A 26102-nucleotide genomic window follows, 5' to 3' on the forward strand; every position below is an offset into this window, starting at 1 on the left:
TAACACCTCCCCTAAGTGCCCTTAATAGCATTTCACAAATAAGGCAAATAGTATTACGGCTTATAACTTTATTATATGTGAGTATGATGGGTCTGATCCTTGAGTCTTCAGTGCATTACATGAAGTGACTTGTCTCTATCCACATCCAAAGTCCTGGAGAAGAGTAGCAGAGGATTACGCGCAATATATCCCTCTGTCCAGATAAATGAATGTTAAGTGAGCATGACTGTCCGCCCCCCTCTTCTTGCTGGTGTATACTGTCCTTTAATCTCGAGCGTAGAGAACCGATCATTCAGTGTGACATTAGTCTGAAAAATACACAATATCACGTCAGCGGTTTTTCTTCTCACTGTGCAACAATGAAATGTGAATGTTCAACCCAAATAAATCTTAAAACTTGTCACAAAATATAAGGCGTCCAACTAGAGAACTACTTAGAAGACAACCCATCAAGTGCTATTAAGGTTTCAGCACAGTATTATATAAATTGTATATTCTAAGCACTGCACTAAGAACAAGGGCGTACAAAACTATAGATGCAGACCATCCAGCGGCCCTTGGAGAGAGGAGTCCAGCCCTGGTTGGTCACATCCATTTATTATAGGGTGGCAAGAACCTGTGCATGACTCCCCTCTACAGAGGAACTGCTTTTTTAGCAATAGGAGGTGGGGTAAAAGGCAAAGGGTCATGGAAAGGGAGTGGAGGGGGAAGCAAATCCCAGGTTCTTCTGTCCTGGGTCTCAAAACCTGGAACCATAATTGTCGGCCCATTTTAATCTTTGCTATGAGGCCCCTTGTCTTCTATGTACGCCAAAAGCAATTAGAAGGGTTGCCTGCTCTTTACAGTTTATTTGTTTTAGAAAGGTCTCCAGGTAATAAGCAGATCACAGGGTGTCCCACTGCTGAGACCCCAGAGTAATCTGTTGGCAAACCCAGCAACAAGAGTTCAATTTCCCTGCTACCACAGAAGTAATAAAGCATTACACAGTATCCTTGGAAATCAATGGGCTCTCTGTGTAATGCCCAGAGGTGGCAGGTGCTCCAGATGCTTTTTGTCCCTTTCTCTCCTTTGGCTAATAGATGGGCGTTCTAAACAGGAGGATCCCCCACTATTAACCTTAAATTGGTTTTCCCATAATCATTACTTATCACCTATCCACAGGATAGGTGAAGAATGTCTGATCGGTGGGGGTCCGACCACTGGGGCCCCCACCAAAACACAAGAACGGACTTACCGTGCCGTTCCTGGGATCCTCATAGGAATGGAGCTGTAGTTGACATGTTCGACCTCCGCTCCATTCATTTCTATGGGGCTAAGTATGTCAGCCCCATAGAAATGAATGCAGTGGTGGCCGAGCATGCGCATTACCACTCCATTCCTATGGGGCTCCCAGGAACAACATTGTAAGCACGTTCTCGTAATCGGTGGGGGTCCCAACAGTCATTCCCCCACTGATCAGATATTTACCACCTATTCTGTGGATAGGTGATAAGAGGATATTTGAATACGGGCTCATATTCGATAAACATATTCACTCACATTACTCCCTAAAGTGAGTTAAGCCTCCGCATTCGCCAATTTTCTCATTAACTCATGATCTGCCCCTTATTTTTTTGCAATGGGCAAAAAGCTGTGTAGAGGTTTTCTCTTTAGGCAAATATCATTAAACCGATGATAGTTGGATTACAGAGAAGTTATCAAATTATGGTAGAGATTTACTTGTCCCTAGTTCATGATTTGGGGAAACAGCCTAATTTTCTAACTAATTTTCTACCAATTGTGGAAAAAGATGTATTTGTACTTCACATTTCTTTGAATATTTTAATAGTATCACATAAGTGCAAAAAAGTATTTTTGGTAGTCAGCTGGTGGTCTGCGATTCTTGGATGATTGGTCTTGAGCAAAACTTTACAAAATTGATGCGTCTGTGATTATTTGTGAAGCTCGTGGTGCAGCTTGTGCCGGTTATTGTGATTTGTAATTATCGTCATTGTACAGAACATAGTAAATTCTGCTCATGTGTTCATATCAGTATTCAGAGCTATAGACATGTATTACTTATCAACCTTCTCATTCATTTTTGGTCCTCAAATTTGTCTGTAAAAATTTTAACTGCCAAGACCCCCGGTCTACAGCTGATTCTGCTGGAGAAGGTTTGGCCCGCCATACATTTCCCTGCAGCAGCAGATAAATGGTCTTACATGTATTATGTGTTAGTTGCTCTCTGCTCTAGCTTTTACAGGGGGGTCCTGAGCGGGGTACACCACCTTTGACATCCTTTTGCCCTAATAGGACATATTGACTGTGGTTGTAAGTTAATGCTATTTGAAAAGAGGTGTCCAACTCAACACCGAAAAGATTATCCTTTATCACCTATTGGATTAGATCTAGCTCAAACATATACTACAAATTTAGTAAAAGGTAATAACGCACATGATTGGCCATAGCCCGGAAATTAAATTTCAGTGGAACTCCTTTTGGACGGGGGTCGTTGGGCTGTACTTCTGATTTTCGAAATCTCCCTCTTGGTCGCTTCATTGGTGTTTTTTCGGATCTGTGATATAGAGAAAAGGCAAAATCATTCATCAATTTCATTGAGAAGTTGCGTAATAAATAAAGTATTTCACAATGTAAGGTGATAAAACTATACTCACTGAGCAACAAAGCTTGCTTTAGGGTTCGGGACAGAAACAGTTAAGGTGGATCCTAAACCAGCATTGTTTTGCCACCTGCTAAAGAAGAATACATTTATTACAAGTTCCAAATGACTTTAATGATATCAACTTAATAGAATTATTGACCTTCTTGCATTTGTCTGTCTTTTCCCCTGATTTATAGTGACTTGTGTTAACTGCAAATGACAGAGAAAGACAAAACATTAAATGCATTAACATTTTACATAGAAATAAATAAATTTCATACCAATATCATCCCATATCATTGTAATCAATGGTGTAACAAATAACCACGGGACCCTATACCAAAACCTGAAACCGGGACCTTACTCCCTTAATTCTCTGTTTCCATTGCATTTGAGCGTTCTGTCGGAGGTGAATATTAGGAGGATTTCCCGACATATACCTCCGATGGAAGGCTGCAACGTATGCCACTGTATAGGCATACAGCAGCAAACGTCACACATTTTTTTATGGGATGCATCTGTATAGAATAGCATAGTCCTTTTGGCATCTGTCGGGTGAATGGAGCACTATGGATACATTTGGCGTATGCCCCGGGGGTGTTTTCAAAGCCTTCCCCAACACAGGGCTCAGACGCAATGGGAACAGAGTTTAAGACCAACTTAAGCAGCAAGTGAGCTCATGGAAACTAAAAAAAGGAAACACGTGTACTGGACCGCACCTGTTTATCAAATAAGATCCGAAAATTATTACATCAGAAAATTCAAAAAGCACGGACAACAAAATGCACAAACATATGCAGGAACCAAGTTCTAACCACTGAGAGACAAACCATGCATATAGAAAGTGAATACTAAACCATAGGTAACAAAGAGGTATACAATATATCGGAGAGCCTACAATGCATGCAACATGAAAGAATAGTGGATGGAAATAACAATGCAATATCAAAGAATATGTGAATAAAAAGTGAGGATCTCACAATGGCAATCTATATGCCTATGGCTCCATGTGGATAAAAAAAAAAATCCACGCGTATTGCCATATTACCGGCTTCATCAGGGGTAAGTTCCGAATGCAAAAATGTCTGTTTAAGTAATAACATATGCAAAGTCAAATCGAAAATGTGGCAAATAATACGAAGAAATTCCACTAGCAAATGGCAATCCCACTTCCAGACCCCCCGGGATTGCCACAATACCAAAGAAGATGAAGGAATAATTAGAAATAGAAATATCCCCTATCTAAAATGAATATACTACGATGTACCATCTAATTCATGTCGAACACTCATATGTACTACTGCGCATGTATGATTCGCTATTGAGACATGCGCCGGTTTACCAGTAATACGCCGAGTTGGTTAAGGAATTCTTATTGTTGATCAAAATTTTTGGTGCGCCACTACGTATTATTGTGCAACTGATCACCACTACTCAGACATGCGCAGTCCGATTGGTATCACGTCAAACATGTAAGAACTTCTCCATTTTAGGTAGGGAATATTTCTATTTGCAATTATTCTTGCCAATTCTTCTCAGGTATTGTGACAATTCCAGGGGCTAGTGTGACTGTTGGGCTCCCTCAGGTCTTCGGTCCTAAGTGTGACTGCGACCCCGGCAGCGCCAATAGGTATGTGTCTTCCTTTCACGTGATTTACCAGTCTTGGCCATGACAGCTTGCTTTGAATGTTTATGTTGGCTTTTGTTTATTGGCTGATTATAATATTACTGTAAAAGAACAGAATTTCATTGTTGGTCCAGTCAGTATCGAGGTTATTACCGTATATCACATTTCGAAATAAGTCAAATTATTGCCCACACGGCTGCAAATCCTAGGCGGATATTTAAAAAAAAAAAAAAACATCACTTAGATCTTATGACTTACTCTTCTATTTCGGTTGACTGTATTTGTTCTTTGCTGCCTTTGTCCTTCACCTATTTGTGGTCTTCTATTCTGGGTGTTAATTCTGCTGAAATACAAAATATGGTAAATTAAAGTATATTTTCCCCCATAGTAGATTTATAGTTATACATGCAAGTAAAATGTTTTGAGAGGAATCTCTAATCATCTTCTCTTACCTCCTTGTTAATGGCTGCACAGGAATATTTGCGGTTCTATATTTCTTTGTGTTTCGTTGGACCTTTTGCATTTGTGTGTTCACCATCTTCTGAGATCTCTGTAAAAAAAGATGGGAATATAGTCACCTCCAACATAAAGGAACAGGAAGATGGAAAAGTCTAAAGTTTATGTCCTATTGCCATAAACATACTATGATCCTCAAAATGTTAAAAAACTACAACTGCCAGAATGTCCTGAAAGACTGCTGGGATCCCACCCCACCCCTCTATTGTCAGCTTCATATAGAGATCCACCTCTAGGCTTCATCTGAATGGGCAGGTAACCTGTGCATCCCTGCCACTGCCAGGCCGTTGGGCACTGCCCGCTAATTTATCTACTCAGTCTACCCCTGTTCATATATATGAAGTGCTGTTACTGGAAGGTGCACGCAATTGCGATAAATTGATCACAGGGCTTTCTGCTGTTGGGACCCCCAGCAATTAGCTGTCATCTGTGAAGGAATCCAGCAACAAGTGTTAAATTCCTCTGAAGTGCCTCCATAGGAGAAATTAAGCATTGCCTGATGCCCATTGAAACCAATGAGCCGATTAAAACCAATGTAATGCACAGACATGCTGGGTCCTCCAAAGAGAAAGATGCCTGAAGAGAACCTGTCACTAAGTCATATAATTTGAACTGGTTTATTGACCTGACTAGAACTGTCTCACTGATTTCAGCACTGTTTTTTTCCTCTAAACCCCCGTTCCAAAGATATGGCCCACTGTTGTGTTGGTGCCCTATATGCTAATTTGCTGTAGTTAACCAACAAGGCGTGAACTACCCTCAAGCTGCCTCGCACTGATTGGTGTGCATCAGAGGCAGGGAAGTTAGCTCCACCCCATTGGCTAACTAGAGCAAATTAGCATATAGGGAGACAACACAACAGCACTGGAATCAGGGAGACAGCACTATTCAGGTCAGTTAACCAGTTCAACTTATATGACCTAGTGATGGGTTCTCTATAAGCCACTTTTTGATCTGACTATTACATAAAGGTCATGAATGGGGGACAAGCAAGCAAAAGATGGAAGCCAGGACCTATCACTGGCTTGTGTATCCCTTGGTAAGGACTTTTTTTTATTTAGCACTGCACTTTTGTCAGGAATCAAGGGACCAGCAGGTGCTTATCTGAGTTTTCCTTTAAATAGTTACCATTGTGGAAAGATTCGGCCTATTGAGCGGGCTCACACCATTCAGTGAAGCAGCAGCTCTTTGTCTTGTTATTGGACCAAGGGTATTGTTCCTCATAGTCATACCAGTATACCTTTGCTGTTTAAAACCTGGTTTAGGTCTGCCAGGTCCTAGGGAACAAAATAATCTCAGAATTTCCCCCAAACCAGATTATCGATGACAAATAAAAAGCCAATAAAGTTATTATAATAAAAAGCCCTTACCTTGTTGATTTCTTGATGGGTTCCTAAAATATCTCTTATTTTGGAAATTGGCCCTTTTAATTCTGCCATTCTGGCTGCTTTGATTCGAGGAGAACTGAGCGCCTGACTCTTCTTTTTGAAGTTTTATGATGTCATCTGAAAGGGAAATAGTTTTTAAAGGTCGACAAAGATATAAAGACGTCTGATTGATACTCATTGTATATAGGAACGTTTAATAACAGATATAGAACATGCATTTAAAGCTATTTTGACACAATAAAGGCTCATGTACACGACCGTGTTATGACTCTGTACAACCTCAAACTATAATACGTCACCCATACTGTAACAGTCTGTGGGGTCACATTGTACCTAAGTATCCCTCTGATTTCATATGGAGGTATACAGAGGTTTCATTCTGTCTGATGCTGTATTTCAGAGGTATTCTTCCATAGAAAAATTATTTTAAGCATAACTGATAGCTTTTCAGCCAATCATTGTAGAAGGTAAGCAGCAGGAAAACACAACCCAAAGAACTATATCGTTTGCAAAAGGGAACTGCAGAGTCGTAGCTAGACTTTCCCATCAGTTTGCTAGCCTAGATTCAGTCTGCTCCTCTAGCCCTATATCTAAATATCCTGACCAAAACAGAGTGGCTTGTTGGCACCCAGAACATGGGGCACATGCCACACCAGCCCCACCGAGGCATCTCCACTGGTGTCATTGAGCATTGTTTGCTGATTAGAGGTCGAAATATGTTTGTGGCTCATCAGTGACAACTCCAGATCTGCATGCTCCTGTGCAGACCTGGCATTGTAACGCAGAGTTGGCGCGGGTCCTGGTCCATGCTGACAGGAAAAGAAGATGGTGGCCGGGTATCAGCCGGTAAGTTTACAGGACAAGATTATAGTGAGGGCTCATGCCCTGGGATCTCCACCACCTTGGGGACCGAGGGATCTACACCACAAGGGGGACTCCAGCAGCAAGTTGCTGGCTTGGCTGTCTCTGCAACTTCTGTGGAGGCATGACTCTCCAATATGTGGCTGCAATAGGACATTAGGTGGAGTCTAGGTCCCTAAGGTGGGTTGGGAGCCCCCACCAAATGTTTTGCTCAGAGGCCTCCATTGGCCCTAATCTGGGCCTATTAATTAATTGCAGCCAACCTTACAAACCTCGAAATAGACTCAATGTAAATTGGGATAAAACTGTATAAAAGTACCAAATACCTTGTAGACTAAATGAACGTACAATAACCCAAGTACAAGAGAATGTGTTATTTTAGTTTTATGTTGTAATATCTTGCCGGTAACATTCACATTTCTTACGATACTTTATACACTTCAGTAGATGAAGAATTATGACCGTGCTAGGAAGCGATATGTATTGTTACCATGCAGATAGGACTCCCTTCTATTCTTTCATCTGCGCTGTCATTCTTAATAATATTGTGGGTGGAATAGTTCTTTGAAGCCATTGAATGCATTATAGATACATGTCCTTGTTACTTTCTCCATCATGGAGACAGTAGTGCAATTAACTGTGCGAGATGACAGGATCCCACTTAACATGTCCAGCAAGGGAAAGTCGATGCAGATTTTCCTTTCAGCAGCTGCTCCTGTCAGACAATCCGGGTGTCACCGCAGTGAGCGGGGGGCACAGCTGCTGCACTTTCTGAGCTGTGTCATCTTTATGATCTAGGCCCGAATGACACTTAACCCTCTGTATCACTATAAAGGGTCATTACGCAATGTACTGTACTTTGCTGAACTAGGGTTTAATATACAGTTTTAAAATGTGGTTTCAAAACTGGTGATATCATGGACCAGAGAGATAGATGATCAAATCCCACACATCTATGCAACGTGGAAAAGGTAATAATAATAATAATAATCATTTTTATTTATATAACGCCAACATATTCCGCAGCACTTTACAGTTCAGGGGGTACAAAAAGGAATGTGTCATTCTGTTGTAATGCTCAGAGCGGTTGTCACTTAATACACAAAAGTAAAATAGAACAAAGATTACATGAGCAAGACAAAGACCGGTGGAGAATAGGCTTATGTATGATGGTACAATAAGGAAAGCATGATGGTAACCCTTCAATGTAGTTGTCTACTTCCAATAAAAGCTTTCCTTCTCCCTTAAAGAATATAAATAACTAAAAGAGAGGGGTTCTCCCAGTCAAAATAACACTTTGTGAGGTCAAAACCAGACTATTTGAATGGGTGCCTTTCGCTAGATAGATAGATAGATAGATAGATGGATGGATGGATGGATGGATGGATGGATGGATGGATGGATGGATAGATAGATAGATAGATAGATAGATAGATAGGGACGACAGATGACAGTACGATAGATAGATAGATAGATAGATAGATAGATAGATAGATAGATAGATAGATAGATAGATAGATAGATAGATAGACAGACAGATAGATAGATAGATAGATAGATAGACAGACGTTGATCCTAATGTTATTCCTTGGCTCTAGAAGACATGGCCTCCATATTTCAGAGAATTAATAATATTGCAGATCTTAAAATCTTCAGAGGTTCCAAAAATGACTTTACACAATAGGAACAAGACTTTCATCATATTTATTGTAAGTAGGTTAGAAATATCCCTGAAGGTAAAAGCTAAGTGCAGAGCGATGTTTCCCCCAAATAATAATAATACCCCCAGTGCATGTTGTCTGTCTACAAGTATATGCTCCTGTATACGGATACCTCAGGCCGGATACATTACAATGACTATTCCAGCCTGTGTGGTTTTTCTTATTATTCTGCAATCGCTGCCCTGAATTCCTTTGTAAATGCATATTCCCAACTCTCCACCTTAGAAATTGAAATTGTGCCTGAAGGGTGAATATAGTCTGAACCGTATTATGGGGCACAGAAGATTTGTGAAGTGGCTAGATGCTGTCAGAGTGCCTGAGCAAGACATAATGCAAAGTGGCAGCAGAAACAATACCACATGCTCCATCCTCACCCACAATGTACTTGGCGCTTATACAGTTTAGAGTAATTGTATATCCAGATTATAATAATAAGCCATGTGATGGAACGTACCATGATTCTTTTTCTCACAGATTCAGTATGAATCAGTGAGAAAAAACCTCAGTGTGCCTACTTATGAAATTGGGGGCACACAAGGGTATAATATGCGCCGAGAGAATTCTATGGCCACCGTATTACAGACCCAAACAGCACGGATCCATAATACATGTGCATGAGGCCTTAAAGGGGTATTCCCATCTTATACATTTATGCATATGCCATAAATATCCGATAGGTGCAAGTCCTACCTATCTCCAGGTCCCCCGAACCCATTCTGGCTGGTGAGCGGAGCACTGGCTGCGTACTAAGCTAGTGAATCCATAAGGAGGCCGGAAATTACGTAAACAGCCGAGCTCACTGGGTTCGGCTGTCTCCGTAACTCTAATAGAAGTTAATGGGAGTTACAAACACAGACGATCATTCACTTCTATGGGAGTTACTTAAACAGCCGAGCATTCACTTCTATGGGAGTTACGCAAACAGCCGATTATTCACTTCTATGGGAGTTACGTAAACAGCCGATCATTCACTTCTATGGGAGTTACTTAACTAGCCGATCATTCACTTCTATGGGAGCTCTGGAAACAGCCGATCATTCACTTTTATGGGAGTTACGGAAACAGCCGATCATTCACTTCTATGGGAGCTACGAAAACAGCCAATTAATCACTTCTATGGGAGTTACGGAAACAGCCAATCATTCACTTCTATGGGAGTTACGGAAACAGCCGATCATTCACTTCTTTGGGAGTTATAGAAACAGCGAATCATTCACTTCTATGGGAGTTACGGAAACAGCCGATTATTCACTTCTATGGGAGTTACGTAAACAGCCGATCATTCACTTCTATGGGAGTTACTTAACTAGCCGATCATTCACTTCTATGGGAGCTCTGGAAACAGCCGATCATTAACTTTTATGGGAGTTACGGAAACAGCCGATCATTCACTTCTATGGGAGCTACGAAAACAGCCAATTAATCACTTCTATGGGAGTTACGGAAACAGCCAATCATGCACTTCTATGGGAGTTACGGAAACAGCCGATCTCTCACTCCTGTGGGCGTTACGGAAACAGCCAATCATTCACTTCTATGGGAGTTACGGAAACAGACAAAAATTCACTTCTATGGGAGTAACGGAAACAGCCGATCTCTCACTCCTGTGGGCGTTACGGAAACAGCCAATCATTCACTTCTATGGGAGTTACGGAAACAGACAAAAATTTACTTCTATGGGAGTTACGGAAACAGCCAATCATTTACTTCTATGGGAGTTATGGAAACAGCCGATCACTCACTCCTGTGGTAGTTACGGAAACAGCCAAACATTCACTCCTATGAGAGATACGGAAACAGCCAATCATTCACTTCTATTGGAGTTACGGAAACAGCCGATCATTCACTCATGTGGGAGTTACGGAAACAGCCGATCATGCACTTCTATGGGAGTTTTGGAAACAGCCGATCATTCAATTCTATGGGTGTTACAAAATCAGACGACCATTCACTTCTATGGAAGTTACGAAAACAGCCAATTATTCACTTCTATGGGAGTTACGGAAACAGACGATCATTCACTTCTATGTAAGTAACAGAAACAGCCAATCATTCACTTCTATGGGAGCTACGGAAACAGCCGATCATTCACTTCTATGGGAGTTACGGAATCAGCCGATCATTCACTTCTATGGGAGTTACGGAATCAGCTGATCATTCACTTCTGTGGGAGTTATGGAAACAGCCGATCATTCACTAATATGGGAGTTACGGAAACAGCCGATCGTTCACTTCTATGGGAGTTACGGAAACAGCCGATCATTCACTCCTATGGGAGTTACGGAAACAGCCGATCATTCCCTTCTATGGGAGTTACGGAAACAGCCGATCGTTCACTTCTATGGGAGTTACGGAAACAGCCGACCATTCACCTCTATGGGAGTTACGGAAACAGCAGATCATTTACAGTACTTCTATGGGAGTTACGGAAATCACTGAGCACAGCAAGCTCGTCTGTTTTTGTAAATTCCTGCTACCTCTCCCTTGATTCTCTGCCTGAATGCACGGTGGAACCCTGTTCCTGAGATAGGTGCTAGTCCTAGAGGTGGGACTTGTATATTTCAGATATTTATGGCATACCCCTTTAACCGGTTCCCGACCGCTGGCTGTGTATTTACGGCTGGTGATCGTGGTCCTTAAAACCCGCGCCTTATACTATTTACGGCACGGGTTTTAGCTTGCTGCCCGAGCGATCGGGCAGCTGAATGCCGGGTCTCAGGCAGTCAGTGACTGCCGGGGACCCTGAAGAGAAAATAAAAGCAGCTTTCACTGCTTCTATCTTCACTGATGTCTTCTACACAGCGTTCTATGAGCGCTGTGTATATGAATAGAGGCAGCGGCACATGGTCACATGATCCAGCACAGCCCTATTAGTGACAATAGTCACTATAAGAGGGCTGATTTCCCCTATAACTGGGCTGCTATGCAGCCCTAGTTACAGTGGAAAAACATGGTGTAAAAGAAGTAAAAAAATATATAAAGTCGTCCATAGGTCTTTTCTGACCTTTGAGGGACAGACCATAATAATAAAAAAATGTAATTAAAATAAAGTGCAAAAAAAATTAATAATAAATACACATAAAATACACACCCCAAAAAAAACATTCCCCCCACCAATCATTGTTGTAATGCTAGCCCTGACCGAATTAACCTAATATAGACATGTAATATATAAAATTTATGGTAGACAAGAACGATCACAAATAAAAGATCTATTTTAGGGTAAAACTATGTTATCACCAGAAAAAAATAGCTAAAACGTAAACCTTTTTATTATTATTGTCAATCTTTAAGCCTAAAAATTCTAAAATAGCAAAAAGGGTGTGTGAAAATGATAAAAAAAATAAACCTGCATTGTCTACGGAAAAAACATCGCAAAAATCACGTCGCTAGCCCAACAAATAAAATACTTTTAGCCGTTTAACTAACGCATGCTAAAATTGGCAAATGGTGTCTAGTCCTGAAAGCTCAAAATAGCCTGGTCCTGAACTGGTTAGGCCTCATGCACACAACCGTAGCCATGTGAACAGCCGTGATTTTAGGGCCGGCCGCGGAGTGTCACCCGCGAGCCGCCCGCAAGTCGCGGGCCGTGCACATGGCCGCGTCCATTATTTTCTATGAGCCTGGACTGCAGAACACGGCCGTAATAAGACATGTTAATTCTTTCTGCAGTCCAGGCTCCTGGGCCATGCACGGACCGTGGAAACAACGGTCGTGTGCATGGGCCTATAGAAATGAATGGGGCCGCAATTCTCCCGTGGATTTTCGGGGGAATTGCGGCCGAAAAAACACGTTCGTGTGCATGGGGCCTTAAAGTATTTCCATTCCTTGAAAAATTATGTTGTTTTTTTTTTAACCTAAATAGGTTCAAATTCTGTGCCAATTCATCTCTTCATATGTCTTTATAGCATCCAGAGCTTGGTTTTTATTTGATAAAGAGCTTCAATGCTGTGTCTTTGCAGGGGATTTGTAGCTTTGCATCAGAAAAAAACGAGCTCCGACTGCTTTTAAGATATTTTATTAAACAGCACAGAATGTTGTACCTAAAAATGTCATGATGATAAAAGATGGAGATTCGCTTTAAGTTCGTCATCAAAGACTTTTTGGATAGTTCATTGCCCTGTGCTGTGGAAAGAGCAGCTTCTCCAAATAGGATTTTCAGATAAAGATGTAACAGCTGTCACGGATTCCATGATTAGCATTTCTAATCCAGGCCGTGAAATGATGCCTACAATAAGACCACGCAAATACAATTCATCTAAGCATGTTTTCCTGCGCTCGTGGATATAAATGCAGGAAAAGTATCGATGCCTTTGAACGTTGTGGTCGGTGACGACTTTTGAGAAGATTCTTGATCAAATCAAGCCCAAAGTTTTACTTGAGAAGATGCAGCTGATATGGGAAGACCAAAAACCGGACAGATAAAATCATAGAATCAGGACTGCTGGAGGAACATTATGGAAACCAGTCAAAGCTGATTGATGTCATATAATAACCATAATTATAACAGAGAACGTAAAAGATGATACGACTGTGTACGCCTGATCTTATTATAATTTAGCATGAAATAGAATAAAACACTTTATTGAACTTTTCCTATCACGTCAGCCTCTGGATCGTAAAATTGATATGGGTAGGTCAAAATTGATTTTGGGACTATTTTTTGTCAGCGCCAGGTTATTCTGTTTTCTACACCATTTAGTTACTTCTATAGACAAAGGGTTCCCTTAAGAATGATAGGAGCTCATGAGGTCCAGCAGAAGACCACTCCCGCTAAAGATGGATGGGCAGATGAAACATATCTTCTTAAAGACTGATATACACGGGCAGATTCCTGCCCCTGAGCACAGATTGACGATATATTAAGTCGATCAGAGCTCCACTAAGGGAGTATTCCAGACTGCAGTATTTTTCACCTGTCCACTGGATAATGATAAATGCTAATCATTGGGGGTCGACCACTGGGACCCTACCGATCGCCAGAACAGGTAGCCCGGTCCTCTGTTCTTCCCAGATGCAAGACTGCGGCTCGGAGGAGTTTAAATGGAGCGGAGGCCAAACATGTGCGTCTCTGCTCCATTCAAAGTCTATGGGGCTGATGGAAACAGCCTAGCACCCCGCTTGGCTGTTTCCATTAGCTCCATAGACTTTCAATGTAGCAGCACCACGCATCCCCTGCATCTGGGGGGGAACGGGGCAATTGGGTCCCCCGTTCTGGCGATCAATGGTTGTCCCAGCGGTCGGAACCCAAACGATCCAGCATTTATCATTTATCCAGTGGATAGATAAAAAATGCTGTAGGCCAGAATAACTCTGCAGTTCACACAGGCCGATGCAAACTCTATAGGGGATGAACGATCGTTCTGTCCCCATACAGTTTGAATCATTGTCGGCGGCATATCATCTATTTACACGGGAAGATGTGCTGCCAACAATGATGATTTTATAGGCTGTATAAAAGATGCGATCAGCCGACAAAGAAGCTCGTTCACCCAAATATTGGCCGTGTACATGGGCCTTTAGTCCTTGTTATATACTAGTCCTCCTCAATGAATTATAATATCATCAAAAAGTTAATTTATTTCAGTAATTTAATTCAAAAAGTGAAAGTCATATATTAGATAGAATAATTACACGCAGAGTGAACTATTTCCAGCATTTATTTATTTTAATGTTGATGATTATGGTAACAGTTAATGAAAACCCAAAATGTAGTCTCAGAAAATTCGATTATATAAGCCCAATTTCAAAAATGATTTTTAATACCAAAATGTTGTCCTACTGAAAACTATGTACAGTATCTGCCCTCAATACTTGGTCAGGCTCCTTTTGCATGAATTACTACATCAATGCGGCGTGGCATGGAGGTGATCAGCCTGTGGCACTGCTGAGGTGTTATGGAAGCCCAGGTTGCTTTGATAATGGCCTTCAGCTCGTCTGCATTGTTGGGTCTGGTGTCTCTCAAGTCCAGAGTCAGCGCAGCCGTCTACGAGGAAATTTTCGAGCACCTCATGCCTCCCTCTGCTGACAAACTTTATGGAGATGCTGATTTCATTTTCCAGCAGGACTTGGCACCTGCTCACACTGCCAAAAGTGCCAATACCTGGTTTAATAACCACAGGATCACTGCGCTTGATTGGCCAGCAAACTCGCCTGACCTAAACCCCATAGAGAATCTATAGGGTATTGTCAAGAGGAAGATGAGAGACACCAGACCCAACAATGCAGACGAGCTGAAGGCCGATATCAAAGCAACCTGGGCCTCCATAACACCTCAGCAAAGACACAGGCTGATCTCCTACATGCCGCACCGCATTGATAACACCTCCGCAGTGCCACAGGCTGATCACCTCCATGCCACGCCGCATTGATAACACCTCCGCAGTGCCACAGGCTGATCGCCTCCATGCCACGCCGCATTGATAACACCTCCGCAGTGCCACAGGCTGATCGCCTCCATGCCACGCCGCATTGATAACACCTCCGCAGTGCCACAGGCTGATCGCCTCCATGCCACGCCGCACTGATGCAGTAATTCATGCAAAAGGAGCCCCGACCAAGTATTGAGGGCAGATACTGTACATAGTTTTCAGTAGGACAACATTTCGGTATTAAAAATCATTTTGGAAATTGGGCTTAAATAATATTCTAATTTTTCTGAGACACTAAATTTTGGGTTTTCATTAACTGTTACCATAATCAACATTAAATGAAAAAAAAATGCTGGAAATAGATCACTCTGTGTGTAATGAATCTATAGAATATGAGTTTCACTTTTTGAATTGAATTACTGAAATAAAGAAACTTTTTGATGATATTCTAATTCATAGAGAAGGACTAGTATGTCTTGTGTTTGCCAAGATAGCAGCAGAGTTTACAACACAATTAGAGGTTGCCCCAGATATCACTTTTGTGAGGTCGATAGGGAATATGTAGCAGAAGAGTCTGACCAGTGCCTTATTGACATGCCATAAAAATGATATTTAAGATGATCATTACATGCAGTCTTATCATGAACATAGACAAGGAGGTGCCAAAAAGATAACACAGAACACATTGCTTCACTTCCATGTATGATTAGTAAGACAGTTACTACATAGAGATGTTCTGAGACTGTCTGTTCAATGCTGTGTATACAGCGACAGGTAGGAACCTATTATTCTTTAAAGGGGTCCCTGATAATACCCAAAATGAAAGAACCAATGAGTTCTGTTGAATACCCAAACACTTTGGATGCTAGTTTGATATTTTTGCCATTCAGAATCTGTGATATAGAGGACCCAGCCTCCATCTATACAGAACGTGTGTATGTTGACTTTTATTGCAGCTTTCGCTACGCCATTATTATTATTATTATGTACAAAAGTCATACCATTAAAATGTTCTATTAGGTTATTTGTGAATCAACTCCATGAGAATTGTCCCTTGCAGCAAGTGATTCGCTTCAATTAGGAAAGGGCGACTTTGGCGACGACACAGGCCGCACGGCCAAAGATTGCTCTGTCATACGTAATGAAAGTGAATGTGGTCGCTTTACGACCCACAAGTTGACGTGACACAACAGTCGCAAGACGTCCAGCGGGTTTGGACTCCTTGTGACTGTGGTGTTGCGGTAACTTGCGGGTCGTAAAGAGAACGCATTCACTTTTATTACCTGTGAGTCAGGCAGCGCGACACCACGATATTTGGCCTTGCGACCAGAGTTGCAGCAAAGTCGCCGTGTAGCTCCAGCCTTAATTGCAAATGGTATAGTGTTTTGCTGGACCTTTGGGACCCCCCAGAGGATCCACTTGTAATCTGGTGGGCCAGTGCAACCCTAACATTCTTGGTTGTATTGTTTGTCCTACACACGGTAGGGTGATGTTGAGATTTTGTGATTCTGATTCCTTTGTGGATCTGTGGTTCCGGTTCTTCTATGAAGACTATACACAGACATAAGGACCTGACTTGCTGCTCCTTTCATTGCCATCCAGACAGTGACACATTGAAACCAGCGTATTATATTTTACAACCAAACACATGTACCTGTAAATAATAAATCAAAGCGTCTCTGCTCTTTGAAGACGACTTAAATATATGCTGCAGGTACAGGGAGGGATTATTAAACAGTAACACAACATATACAAAATTCTCCGTTCAAGCCTGAAGGTATTTTCATACAGTTTGCTTTGATCAAAAGGAAAATATTGAATAAAAAAAATAAAGAGATTGTAATTTTCTATAAAACTTCGCATATAAGATACTTCACCGGTCTTTGCAATATTACAGATGCAGAATGCACATTTATTATATTCATTTACTCGTAAAACGTGGAAACATAAGTCCTCAATTATCCCTCTTCTGTCAAATGTTACTTCTTCTATTTATGGGAAAGTTGTTGTCACCCAGCTTTCCTAACAAGGGGTTATCCGGGAAATGAAATTTTATTTTTAGAGGCTGCAAATTGAATAAATATAACAAAAAAGCAATACTTACCTGTCCTTCCCCCCCGGGGATTCAGCGCTTTCGCTCCGGCGGCACTCCAGGTGCTTGTTTACATGCATGTAGCATGTGACCGCAGGAGCCAATCAGAGGACTCCGCAGAGCTCTCTGCTGATAAATCGTATTTCTGACATAATGCCAAAAATACAACATATGGCTGATGAGCCCCGCTGAGCCCTCTGATTGGCTGCAGCGGTCACAGGCAAACACGTACCGGGACTGTCGCCGGAGTGACAGCGCTGGTTTGCCGAGGGGAAAGGATAGATAAGTATTGCTTTTTTGTTTTATTTATTTCATTTGCAGCCGCTAATAAAAAAAAAAATTCACTTCCCGGATAATCCCTTTAATTCTATAGAGAGAAGGGAGCAGGGAATGTGGGAACTAGACAGAAAAAGCTGGGAGACAACACCTGCATGGCAGCCATAAAAGATGTCAACCAGCCTTCTAAAAATGACTAGCAGAAGAAGTAAACTAAAGGAATAAGGACTCATGCACATGGCAGAGAAGAATGCTTTACGGCAGCACACGGGTCCACACGTGGTCACATAGTACGGAGCCGCAGAGAGTCTGTGTGCTGCTGTATGCTGCTTTGCCGTGTGACGTCTGTCAGAGATATTCTCCCCTAGAATACCTCTATAATAGTATGTGATGACCCATGCCATATTTATTTTTTCTGTCTTAGGGTATGTGCACACACAAAATCAAAAACGTGGCGTTTTTGGAAAACGAGGTATAAAAAACCCCCCTGTCGGAACAGAACGCCGTATTTCCCATTGAAATCAATGGGCAGATGTTTGTAGGCGTTCTGCTTCAGATTATTCGAAAATACATGAAAATAGCCCATGTGCACATACCCTTAGAGTCTGTTTAAACTCCGTCTTTGCCTACTTCTGATGTAGATGTCGGGAGAATTCCCTGACGTTTATCTCTCACCGACAAATGCCACTTTATAGGTATAGTGACATACTTCGGCCATTGACTCCCATTGTAAAAAAAACTATACCACGCGGTATACGTTTTTTACTGTGTCCCACTGCATAGGAAAGTTTAGTAAACCGTCCCAGTGTATGTCAATAGGATCCTTTTTTGACATATGCTGGGTGCATGGTGACCTATGGACACGTCTACCGTCTACGGCGGGAGCTTTCCCTGACATGCACGCTAAACGGACATCACAAACGTATGGAATCCGACAGAGAAAACTTATATGAAAACAGAGGTATATGGAGGTACGGTAATGTCCCATGCACCTCTATGCGTGCCTTATTTCAGGTCTGTACACCACGGAGTTATAGTATGGCCGCGTGCATGAGGCCTTGTAGTGAAATAACAGCATAAAATAAAAGGGGGTTAGAGAAGTCGGCTCCACGGCGATCTTTATATCGCCGGGATGGCTACACAACCTCTCCACCAAAGAAAGGGAAAAACAAGTGGTCTAGGACACATGCCCCGCTTGTAATATATATGATTGCAAGCAATAGTATATAGGCCTGTGAGTGTATCAGTGTTAACTCTCTGCAGGAAGCATTTCACGGCATGAATAGTCACCGGTCTTGGATATATTGGTCTGTGTTGACTCATATCTTGCTAAAAATAACCTCTCGTATCTTCACTGGGCACTGCCAAGGAAAGATCCTCATACTGTGCCCATACTATTTGTTTATCCACAAGATATACAACTTGGGCCCCATGCACACGACAGTATATTTCATCCATCCGTAAATACTGTTCGTAAATACGGATCCGTAGTCATCCGTAATTTATCCGTGCATCCGTATTTTGGTGGATCCGTAAAAAAAAGAGGGAGGCTGCAAATGTCACCAACATGTTGCATAGCAACGCTTCAGTAAACACGGATGGTATACAGATGCGCATCCGTAGCCGTCCGTATTTACCGAAGCGCCCATAGGCTTCTATGGGAGAGTCCGTGCCGTAATTACGGACAAGAATAGGACAGGTTCTATAATTTTTTCAGCACGGACACCCATCCGTAAAAATACTGAAAGGTGTCTGTGGCCATTAGAAATGAATGGGTCCGTAATTACGGATGAAAAATACGGTTGTGTGCATGGGGCCTAAGGTCTCATGTACACGGCCGTGCCCGTAATCACGGCCTACGATGGCGGGCACGGCCGGCCCCAGCCCACATTTTCGGCCTGTTCTCCCATACAAATAATGGGTACTGACGGTTACGGACGTAATTACAGAAGCGCCCATAGACTTCTATTGAGAGTCTGTAAAAATATGGAAAGGTGTCCCTGGCCCATAGAAATGAATGGGTTCGTAATTACGGATGAAAAATACGGTCGTGTGCATGGGGCCTAAGGTAGTGTAATCCCACGTAAGATCCAGCATATTCTGTCCTATGAATAGAAATTTAGAGGCTACAACTACATTTACATGGCATGATAATTGATTCATGAGTGCAGTCACATGTGGCAGATTTTGGTACAGAAATTTTCTGTGACTGAAAATCACTTACAGTCATCTGAATGGAACGTGCAGAAATCCACGCACCTGCTGCAAAAACAACAACATTCAGATGAATGGAACTCATTTCTGAAACAAAATCTGATGCATATGACTGCACCCTTAGGTCTTGTTCACACAGTGCAGATTTGATGCAGATTTTGCATGCAATTTTTAAGCCAAATCCAGAATTGGATCCAGTAGAGGAGATACTTTAAGGCCTTCCTTTAAGAGGACCTGTCACTAGGTCGTATAAGCTGAACTGGGTAACCGATCTGAATAGCGCTGTGTTCCTCATTCCAGCGCTTTTTTCTCTGGATCCCACCATTCCAGAGATATGGCCCACTGCTGTGTTGGCTCCCTATATGCGCATTTGCTATAGTTAGTCAATGCAACGAGGTGGAGCTAGCTCCCCTGCCTCTGATGCTGACCAATCAGCGTGAGGCAGCTTGATGTTAGTTCACGCCCTGTTGGCTAACTACAGCAAATACTCATATAGGAAGAAAGCACAACAGTGGGCCATATCTCTGGAATTGGGGGTCCAGAAAAAAAAAGAAAAACTGTTTTTTAATCAGGAAAACGGCACTATTCATTCCGTAAAAACGACGGAACCCTTGCACAACAGAGACAAACGGAAAACATTTGCACCGGATCCGTCACCATTGAAATCAACGGTGATAGAACCGTTTCCATCTTTTTCAGTCAGGGCTCCGTTCTGCTGGAAAGCTCAGACGGAACCTCAGAACGGAGCCCTGACGCAGATGTGAACGAAGCCTAACTCAGAGGTTCAAAAAGTTGTATCAGCAAGACAACCCCTTTCTATATTGAAACCGATCCATTGATCTACTGATCGCCGTCGGTCTACAAATCCGGCTTCAGAAACGCCTGGCGATAACAGATGAAGCTCCAGCTGGCCATACATTTGGAAACATGAAATTACACGCTGGTTATTCACATAAATGACTGTAATGGCGGAACACCAGAGCAAAAGTCACAGTTTGCAGCAGCTCTTCCTCCTGGTTAATAGAGTGTGCGACCTCCTCTATGATGTCCATATGCCTAATAATAATAATACCGTACACAAATAATGCCTCTGCGTTACTCTACATGCACTTTTTTCTGACGGTGGTCAATAAATGTTTCGATCACAGCATCTACTATAATGACTGAGACATTTTTTAAATCATCAACACTAAGATCGGCCAGAATGTGGCCGATTCATCGTACATCAGATCATTTCTACAAATGATCCATCAACATGCCTAATAAAACTGGGAGATCAGGGTCCTAGTAAAAAATAGTGTAAAACAGCCACGGGGACTTTACGCAAAGGGACGAACGATCGGCCGTAATCAGCCGGTCATGCCATACACGTCTGGTTTTATCCGACGACGGTTGAAAAACTCCTACATGAGAAAACACTTTTTTGGAAGACAGTCGTCAGACATTGAAAACGATCGTTCGCGTATCATTTCGAAACGATGGTCGGGCGAAAAAGGTCAAAATCGCATCTTGTTCTGATGGCAACATATTGGTTACAATTCTATTTAGACATAACGATTATTGTGAACGATAGTAAAATCGCTGGGGTCATTGATGATAATGGGTTCTACTAAATAATCACATAGTTTGGTTAGAGAATGGATATAAAATGTGAGCCCTGTAGTCGGGTATATGTGCCAGGGTAGTGCCTATATATATATGTGAGCACATGGACATTATAAATAACACTTGTCATGTCAGCTGAGAACTTTCCACAATGAAACATTAGTAATGGTGACCTACCCAAGGACATGTCAATTTTCTTATTCTCCTCCTGCATGTCAGCTTCAGCCTGACTCTCCTCCACCTCCATGGCTGCCCGGGGAGCTCCCAGAGATCAGACACGATGGCCAACGGCTATGACTGGGTGCTGGGACCGGACACTGAGCTGCGTGCCCTCTCCCGGCTGGAGCGCATGTCCTGGCTCGATGCCATCTCCTGAGGATGCCAAATAGGGACATGGAGCTCGAACTACAGGGCAGACCCTGGCTGGGTCATGGGCACTGCGAGGATGGGCACAGGGACTGCTGTATATCAGCACAAACGCTACAGACAAGTGATATATCGGTATTATTCACATCAATAGGAATGCTGCGTTTATCTCATGGAGGAAACTGTAAGGAAATATATGTATGTGGCCAGCAGATGGCGCTGTTCATCCCCTGTGCTTTAGGAATGGGACAACCTGTATGATCAGTAATTCTCTAAATCTCTTTATACCCAAATGTCTTATAAAAAATATGTGGAGTCTAGGTTGGCACTGTTTGGTAATTAGGATATGTTGTGCATATGGGCATAACTCAGGACTCCTATGGAGAGCCACGCAGAACTGCTCCAGATCCACTGGTTGGGCACCACTGCTATAGTGGGTGCAGAGGTAGTAGTTGCACCTGCGTCCCGATGCCCATTTTTTCATTTTAGTTTTTTTCCTCCCCGCTTCCCAAAAGCCATAACTTTATAATTTTTCTGTCGACATAGCCGTATGATGTCTTTTTTAAAGGTCCCATATAGTGTACTGGGAAACGAACAAAAATATTTCTATCCATTGTCTTTTGAGTTTTGTTTTTATGGCGTTCACCGAGCAGTATAAATGACATGATGACTTTATTTTCGGGTGAATATGATTTCAGCGATACTGAAATTTATATAGTTTTTTTAAGATAGATAGATAGATAGATAGATAGATAGATAGATAGATAGATAGATAGATATGAGATAGATAGATAGATAGATAGATAGATAGATAGATAGATAGATAGATAGATAGATAGATAGATAGATAGATAGATAGATAGATAGATAGATAAAACTTGATTTATCCCTGCAGTCGACTCCGCTATTGATTCCGTCGGAAGACCGGAAACCTGCCGGAATGGTGACGAACGGAAACCATTAGCGATGTTTCCGTAACCATTGATATCAATGTTGACTGAAACGGAAGCTGTGGTTTCACTTTCACTTTCCGTTGCTGGCTTCACCCGACGGAAACCTCCGACGGAACCCCAGAACGGAAAGACAACGCTGATGTGAACAGGCCCTTCTATATTTTTCAACGGCACGGGCACCTTCCCGTAAGCATACGGGGAGGTACCCGTGGCTAATAGAAGTCTATGGGCCCGTGATTACGGGCGTTTTTACGTTTGTGTGCATTAACCTCTCCTAAAACAACTACGCCGCGCTTCCACTATGTTATGTAACAGATTTGACTTGTCCAACATAATCACAAAAATCTTCCCTAAAATTATTTTCCTCAATACCTCTTCAAACAATGGCACTTCTTCACCTATTATATCTCTTCCCTTTTTGAACACCTTATGTAACCTATTCATCTCCGCGTTCCTGATATTACCACCCCAACAGACCGCACCATAAAAGATGATTCTCGACACCACAGAGTCATAAAATATTACTAACAATTTATTACAAACATTAAAAGATCGCAAATTCCGCAAGAAATACAATCAACTTATTGCCTTTCCATACACCTCTGTATTCTCAATCCAATTTAATTTATGATCCAGATATACACCTAGTTATTTATATGATGTCACCCGTTCAACTTCCTGACCGAAAAAAAGACACTGGCACCGCAATCTCTGCTTTCCTACACAGGTCAATAATCATTTCCTTGGTCTTTCCAATATTCAATTCTAATCCGTTCCTAATACTCCAACTAACAAAATCCCTTATCATATACCTATATTCTTGTTCAGAACCCTCTTTTATGGCCCCTATAACTACTGTGTCATCCGAGAACTTCTGCAGATGGCAGTTTTACGTAAATAAGAACGGCGAGAGTACCGTTCCCTCAGGCTCACCAATATCACTAATCTCTATCATATTTTTGAATCTATTATTATATTTTACAAAGTTGAAACAATTTGTTAACAAAAATAGTTTTGTGTTGCCATATTCTGAGAGCCATAACTTTTTATTTTCTCATCAGCGGAGTGGTGTAAGGACTCCCCACACAGTATAATTCAACATAGTGCCCCCCACACAGTATAATTCAACATAGTGCCCCCCCCACAGTATAATTCAACATAGTGCCCCCCACACAGTATAATTCAACATAGTGCCCCGCAAACAGTATAATTCAACATAGTGCCCCCCCCACAGTATAATGCCCTCATAGTTATCCCCACACAGTATAATGCCCTCATAGCTGCCCCCACAGTATAATGCCCTCATAGCTGCCCCACACACAGTATAATACAACCATAGCTGCCCCACACATAGTATAATGCCCCATAGTGGTTTCCACACAGTATAATGCCCTCATAGTTGTCCCCACACAGTATAATGCCCTCATAGCTGCCCCCACAGTATAATGCCCTCATAGCTGCCCCACACACAGTATAATACAACCATAGCTGCCCCACACATAGTATAATGCCCCATAGTGGTTTCTACACAGTATAATGCCCCTATAGTGGCCTCCACACAGTATAATGCCCCGATAGTACCCGCCACACACAGTATAATGCCAAATAGCTGCCCCAACACAGTATAATTACCCCATAGCTGCCCCCATACAGTATAATGCCCCCATAAATGCCCCCATGCAGTATGATGCCCACACAGATACCCCCATACAGTATAATGCCCCATAGATGTCCGCATACAGCATTATGCCCCATAGCTGCCCCATACAGTATAATGCCCACTCAAATGCCCCCAAACAGTATAATGCCCCTAGATGCCCCATACAGAATAATTCCCCACAGCTGTCCCCATACAGATGCCCCATAACATATATTTCCCACACAGGTGCCTCCATACAGCATAATGCCCCATTAGCTGCCCAATAGAATATAATCTCCCTATACACTATAATGCCCCCCTAGCTGCCACCATAAAGTATAATGCCTCAATAGTGCCTAATAAAAAAATAATAAAAGAATTACTCACCTAGCCCTGATCCCACGACAAGTGGAGGAGATCCCTATGCTCTATGTGTGTCTTGGCACAGATAAGTGCGATGATGTCAATGCACCGCGCTTGACTGTGCCGAGCCATTTACAGCTGGCTTTACAGTGAATCTTAAAGCAGGGAGCTGACAGCTCCCTGCTTCAGCATTGGATTCAACTGTATCTGCATCCTGAGGACGCAGACACATTTGAAACCGGGACATACCACCGTCCACCCGGAACAACGGGACACCGCCCGCAATCCGAAACTGTCAAACGGAATCCGGGGCAGTGGGAAAGTATGGCTCCACTATATGGGTTTTCCTTTGTGTAGAAGATCTGATATCTTCTGGTTGCAGTTCAAGTTAAAGTAGTAATGTTGTTTGCATTACTACAGTTCAGTTTACTGTCACCAAGTTGTTGGGGCCATTACGGATGTTGCTATGGAGCGCTATGAATTCTAGCTACTCACCTAACTTTATGTTTGTGGGTGTCTGACCCTTGTAGGGGATCCTGACAGCGTCATCACATTTCTATGGGCGATGTAAGTATTGTGACAGTCGACAGTGGAGATCTGTGTTATGTGTCCTTAGGTTTCTATAGAAATGGCATATCTTGTTGATTTTCTCCTATACTATACTGGGGTTACAGGAGAAAATTCTGCAGCAGCGGACAAAGAATGCTATTCATTTGGTGAGTACCGTAGATATTTGACATTATGCCATGTATTGTACAGTGTCATGTAACTGCTAGCTCAATGTATAGCTGTATTCATTTCCCTCTTATACTTACACGTAGCTATATGGCCAACATAATGTTTTGTCAAGGCTTGACTTTTATATAACCCACAAACAGGACAACCCACTGATGTGTCATGTCATAAAAACGAAATTTTTTTGTACGGCAAAAAGCTCAACAGCATCAAGAAGGAAAGAAGATGGCACAAACCCGCACTCAATTCCTGTTCCCTCACTGTAGTTACGGCGCAAGACTCGCATTAAAAAAATGGTGTCCTCGTTATTGCCAGGTCCATGTGACCTGTCAAACTGGAACCCCCCCATTAACTTTCTGCACAAAGGGGTCAAAACATTCATTAAATCCACATGTCTAAATGACATAATAATAGGTTTCGAAACTGATAGCCCAGTTTATGTCCTCCAATTAAATTGACTGATCAGCACCCCCAAGTAGTAGGTGTCTGTGTGGTTCAATTGCATATTTTTCTATGGGCCCCTTGATATCTCTACCCCTAAGAATCTGTACTATATTAATGGCTCATACTTGAACCCACAACTTTGAGGCTAGGACTACACTGCAACTTTGGCCGCGATACAGGTTGCACGGCCAAAGATCGCTGTGTCGCAGTGCTGGCTTGTAATGAACGTGAATGTGGACACTTTGCGACACACAAGACGCAAGAAGTCCGACGGGTTTGAATTCCTTGTG

At 42.3% G+C, this 26102-nt stretch overlaps 1 protein-coding gene across 2 annotated transcripts; it reads right to left on the reverse strand.

Annotated features, from left to right (window-relative positions):
* Positions 1–53: 53 nt before the first annotated feature.
* Positions 54–21698, reverse strand: LOC142658782 (UAP56-interacting factor-like). 2 transcript variants are annotated; one of them, XM_075834396.1, is made up of 9 exons: positions 21490–21698; positions 6155–6289; positions 5913–6061; positions 4721–4818; positions 4527–4611; positions 2802–2851; positions 2655–2729; positions 2434–2554; positions 54–308 (listed from the first exon to the last, which is right to left on the reverse strand). In XM_075834396.1, the coding sequence occupies exons 1-9, from the start codon at positions 21557–21559 to the stop codon at positions 213–215; spliced, it is 879 nt and encodes a 292-aa protein (XP_075690511.1). In that variant the 5' UTR covers positions 21560–21698; the 3' UTR covers positions 54–212. The 2 variants fall into 2 exon arrangements, with proteins under 2 accessions (XP_075690511.1, XP_075690512.1); XM_075834397.1 differs by having other exon boundaries at positions 4527–4608; positions 21490–21695.
* Between the last annotated feature and the right edge of the window lie 4404 nt (positions 21699–26102).

This window comes from Rhinoderma darwinii, chromosome 8 (assembly GCF_050947455.1).
Source record: "Rhinoderma darwinii isolate aRhiDar2 chromosome 8, aRhiDar2.hap1, whole genome shotgun sequence".
NCBI classification, from domain to species: Eukaryota; Metazoa; Chordata; class Amphibia; order Anura; family Rhinodermatidae; genus Rhinoderma; species Rhinoderma darwinii.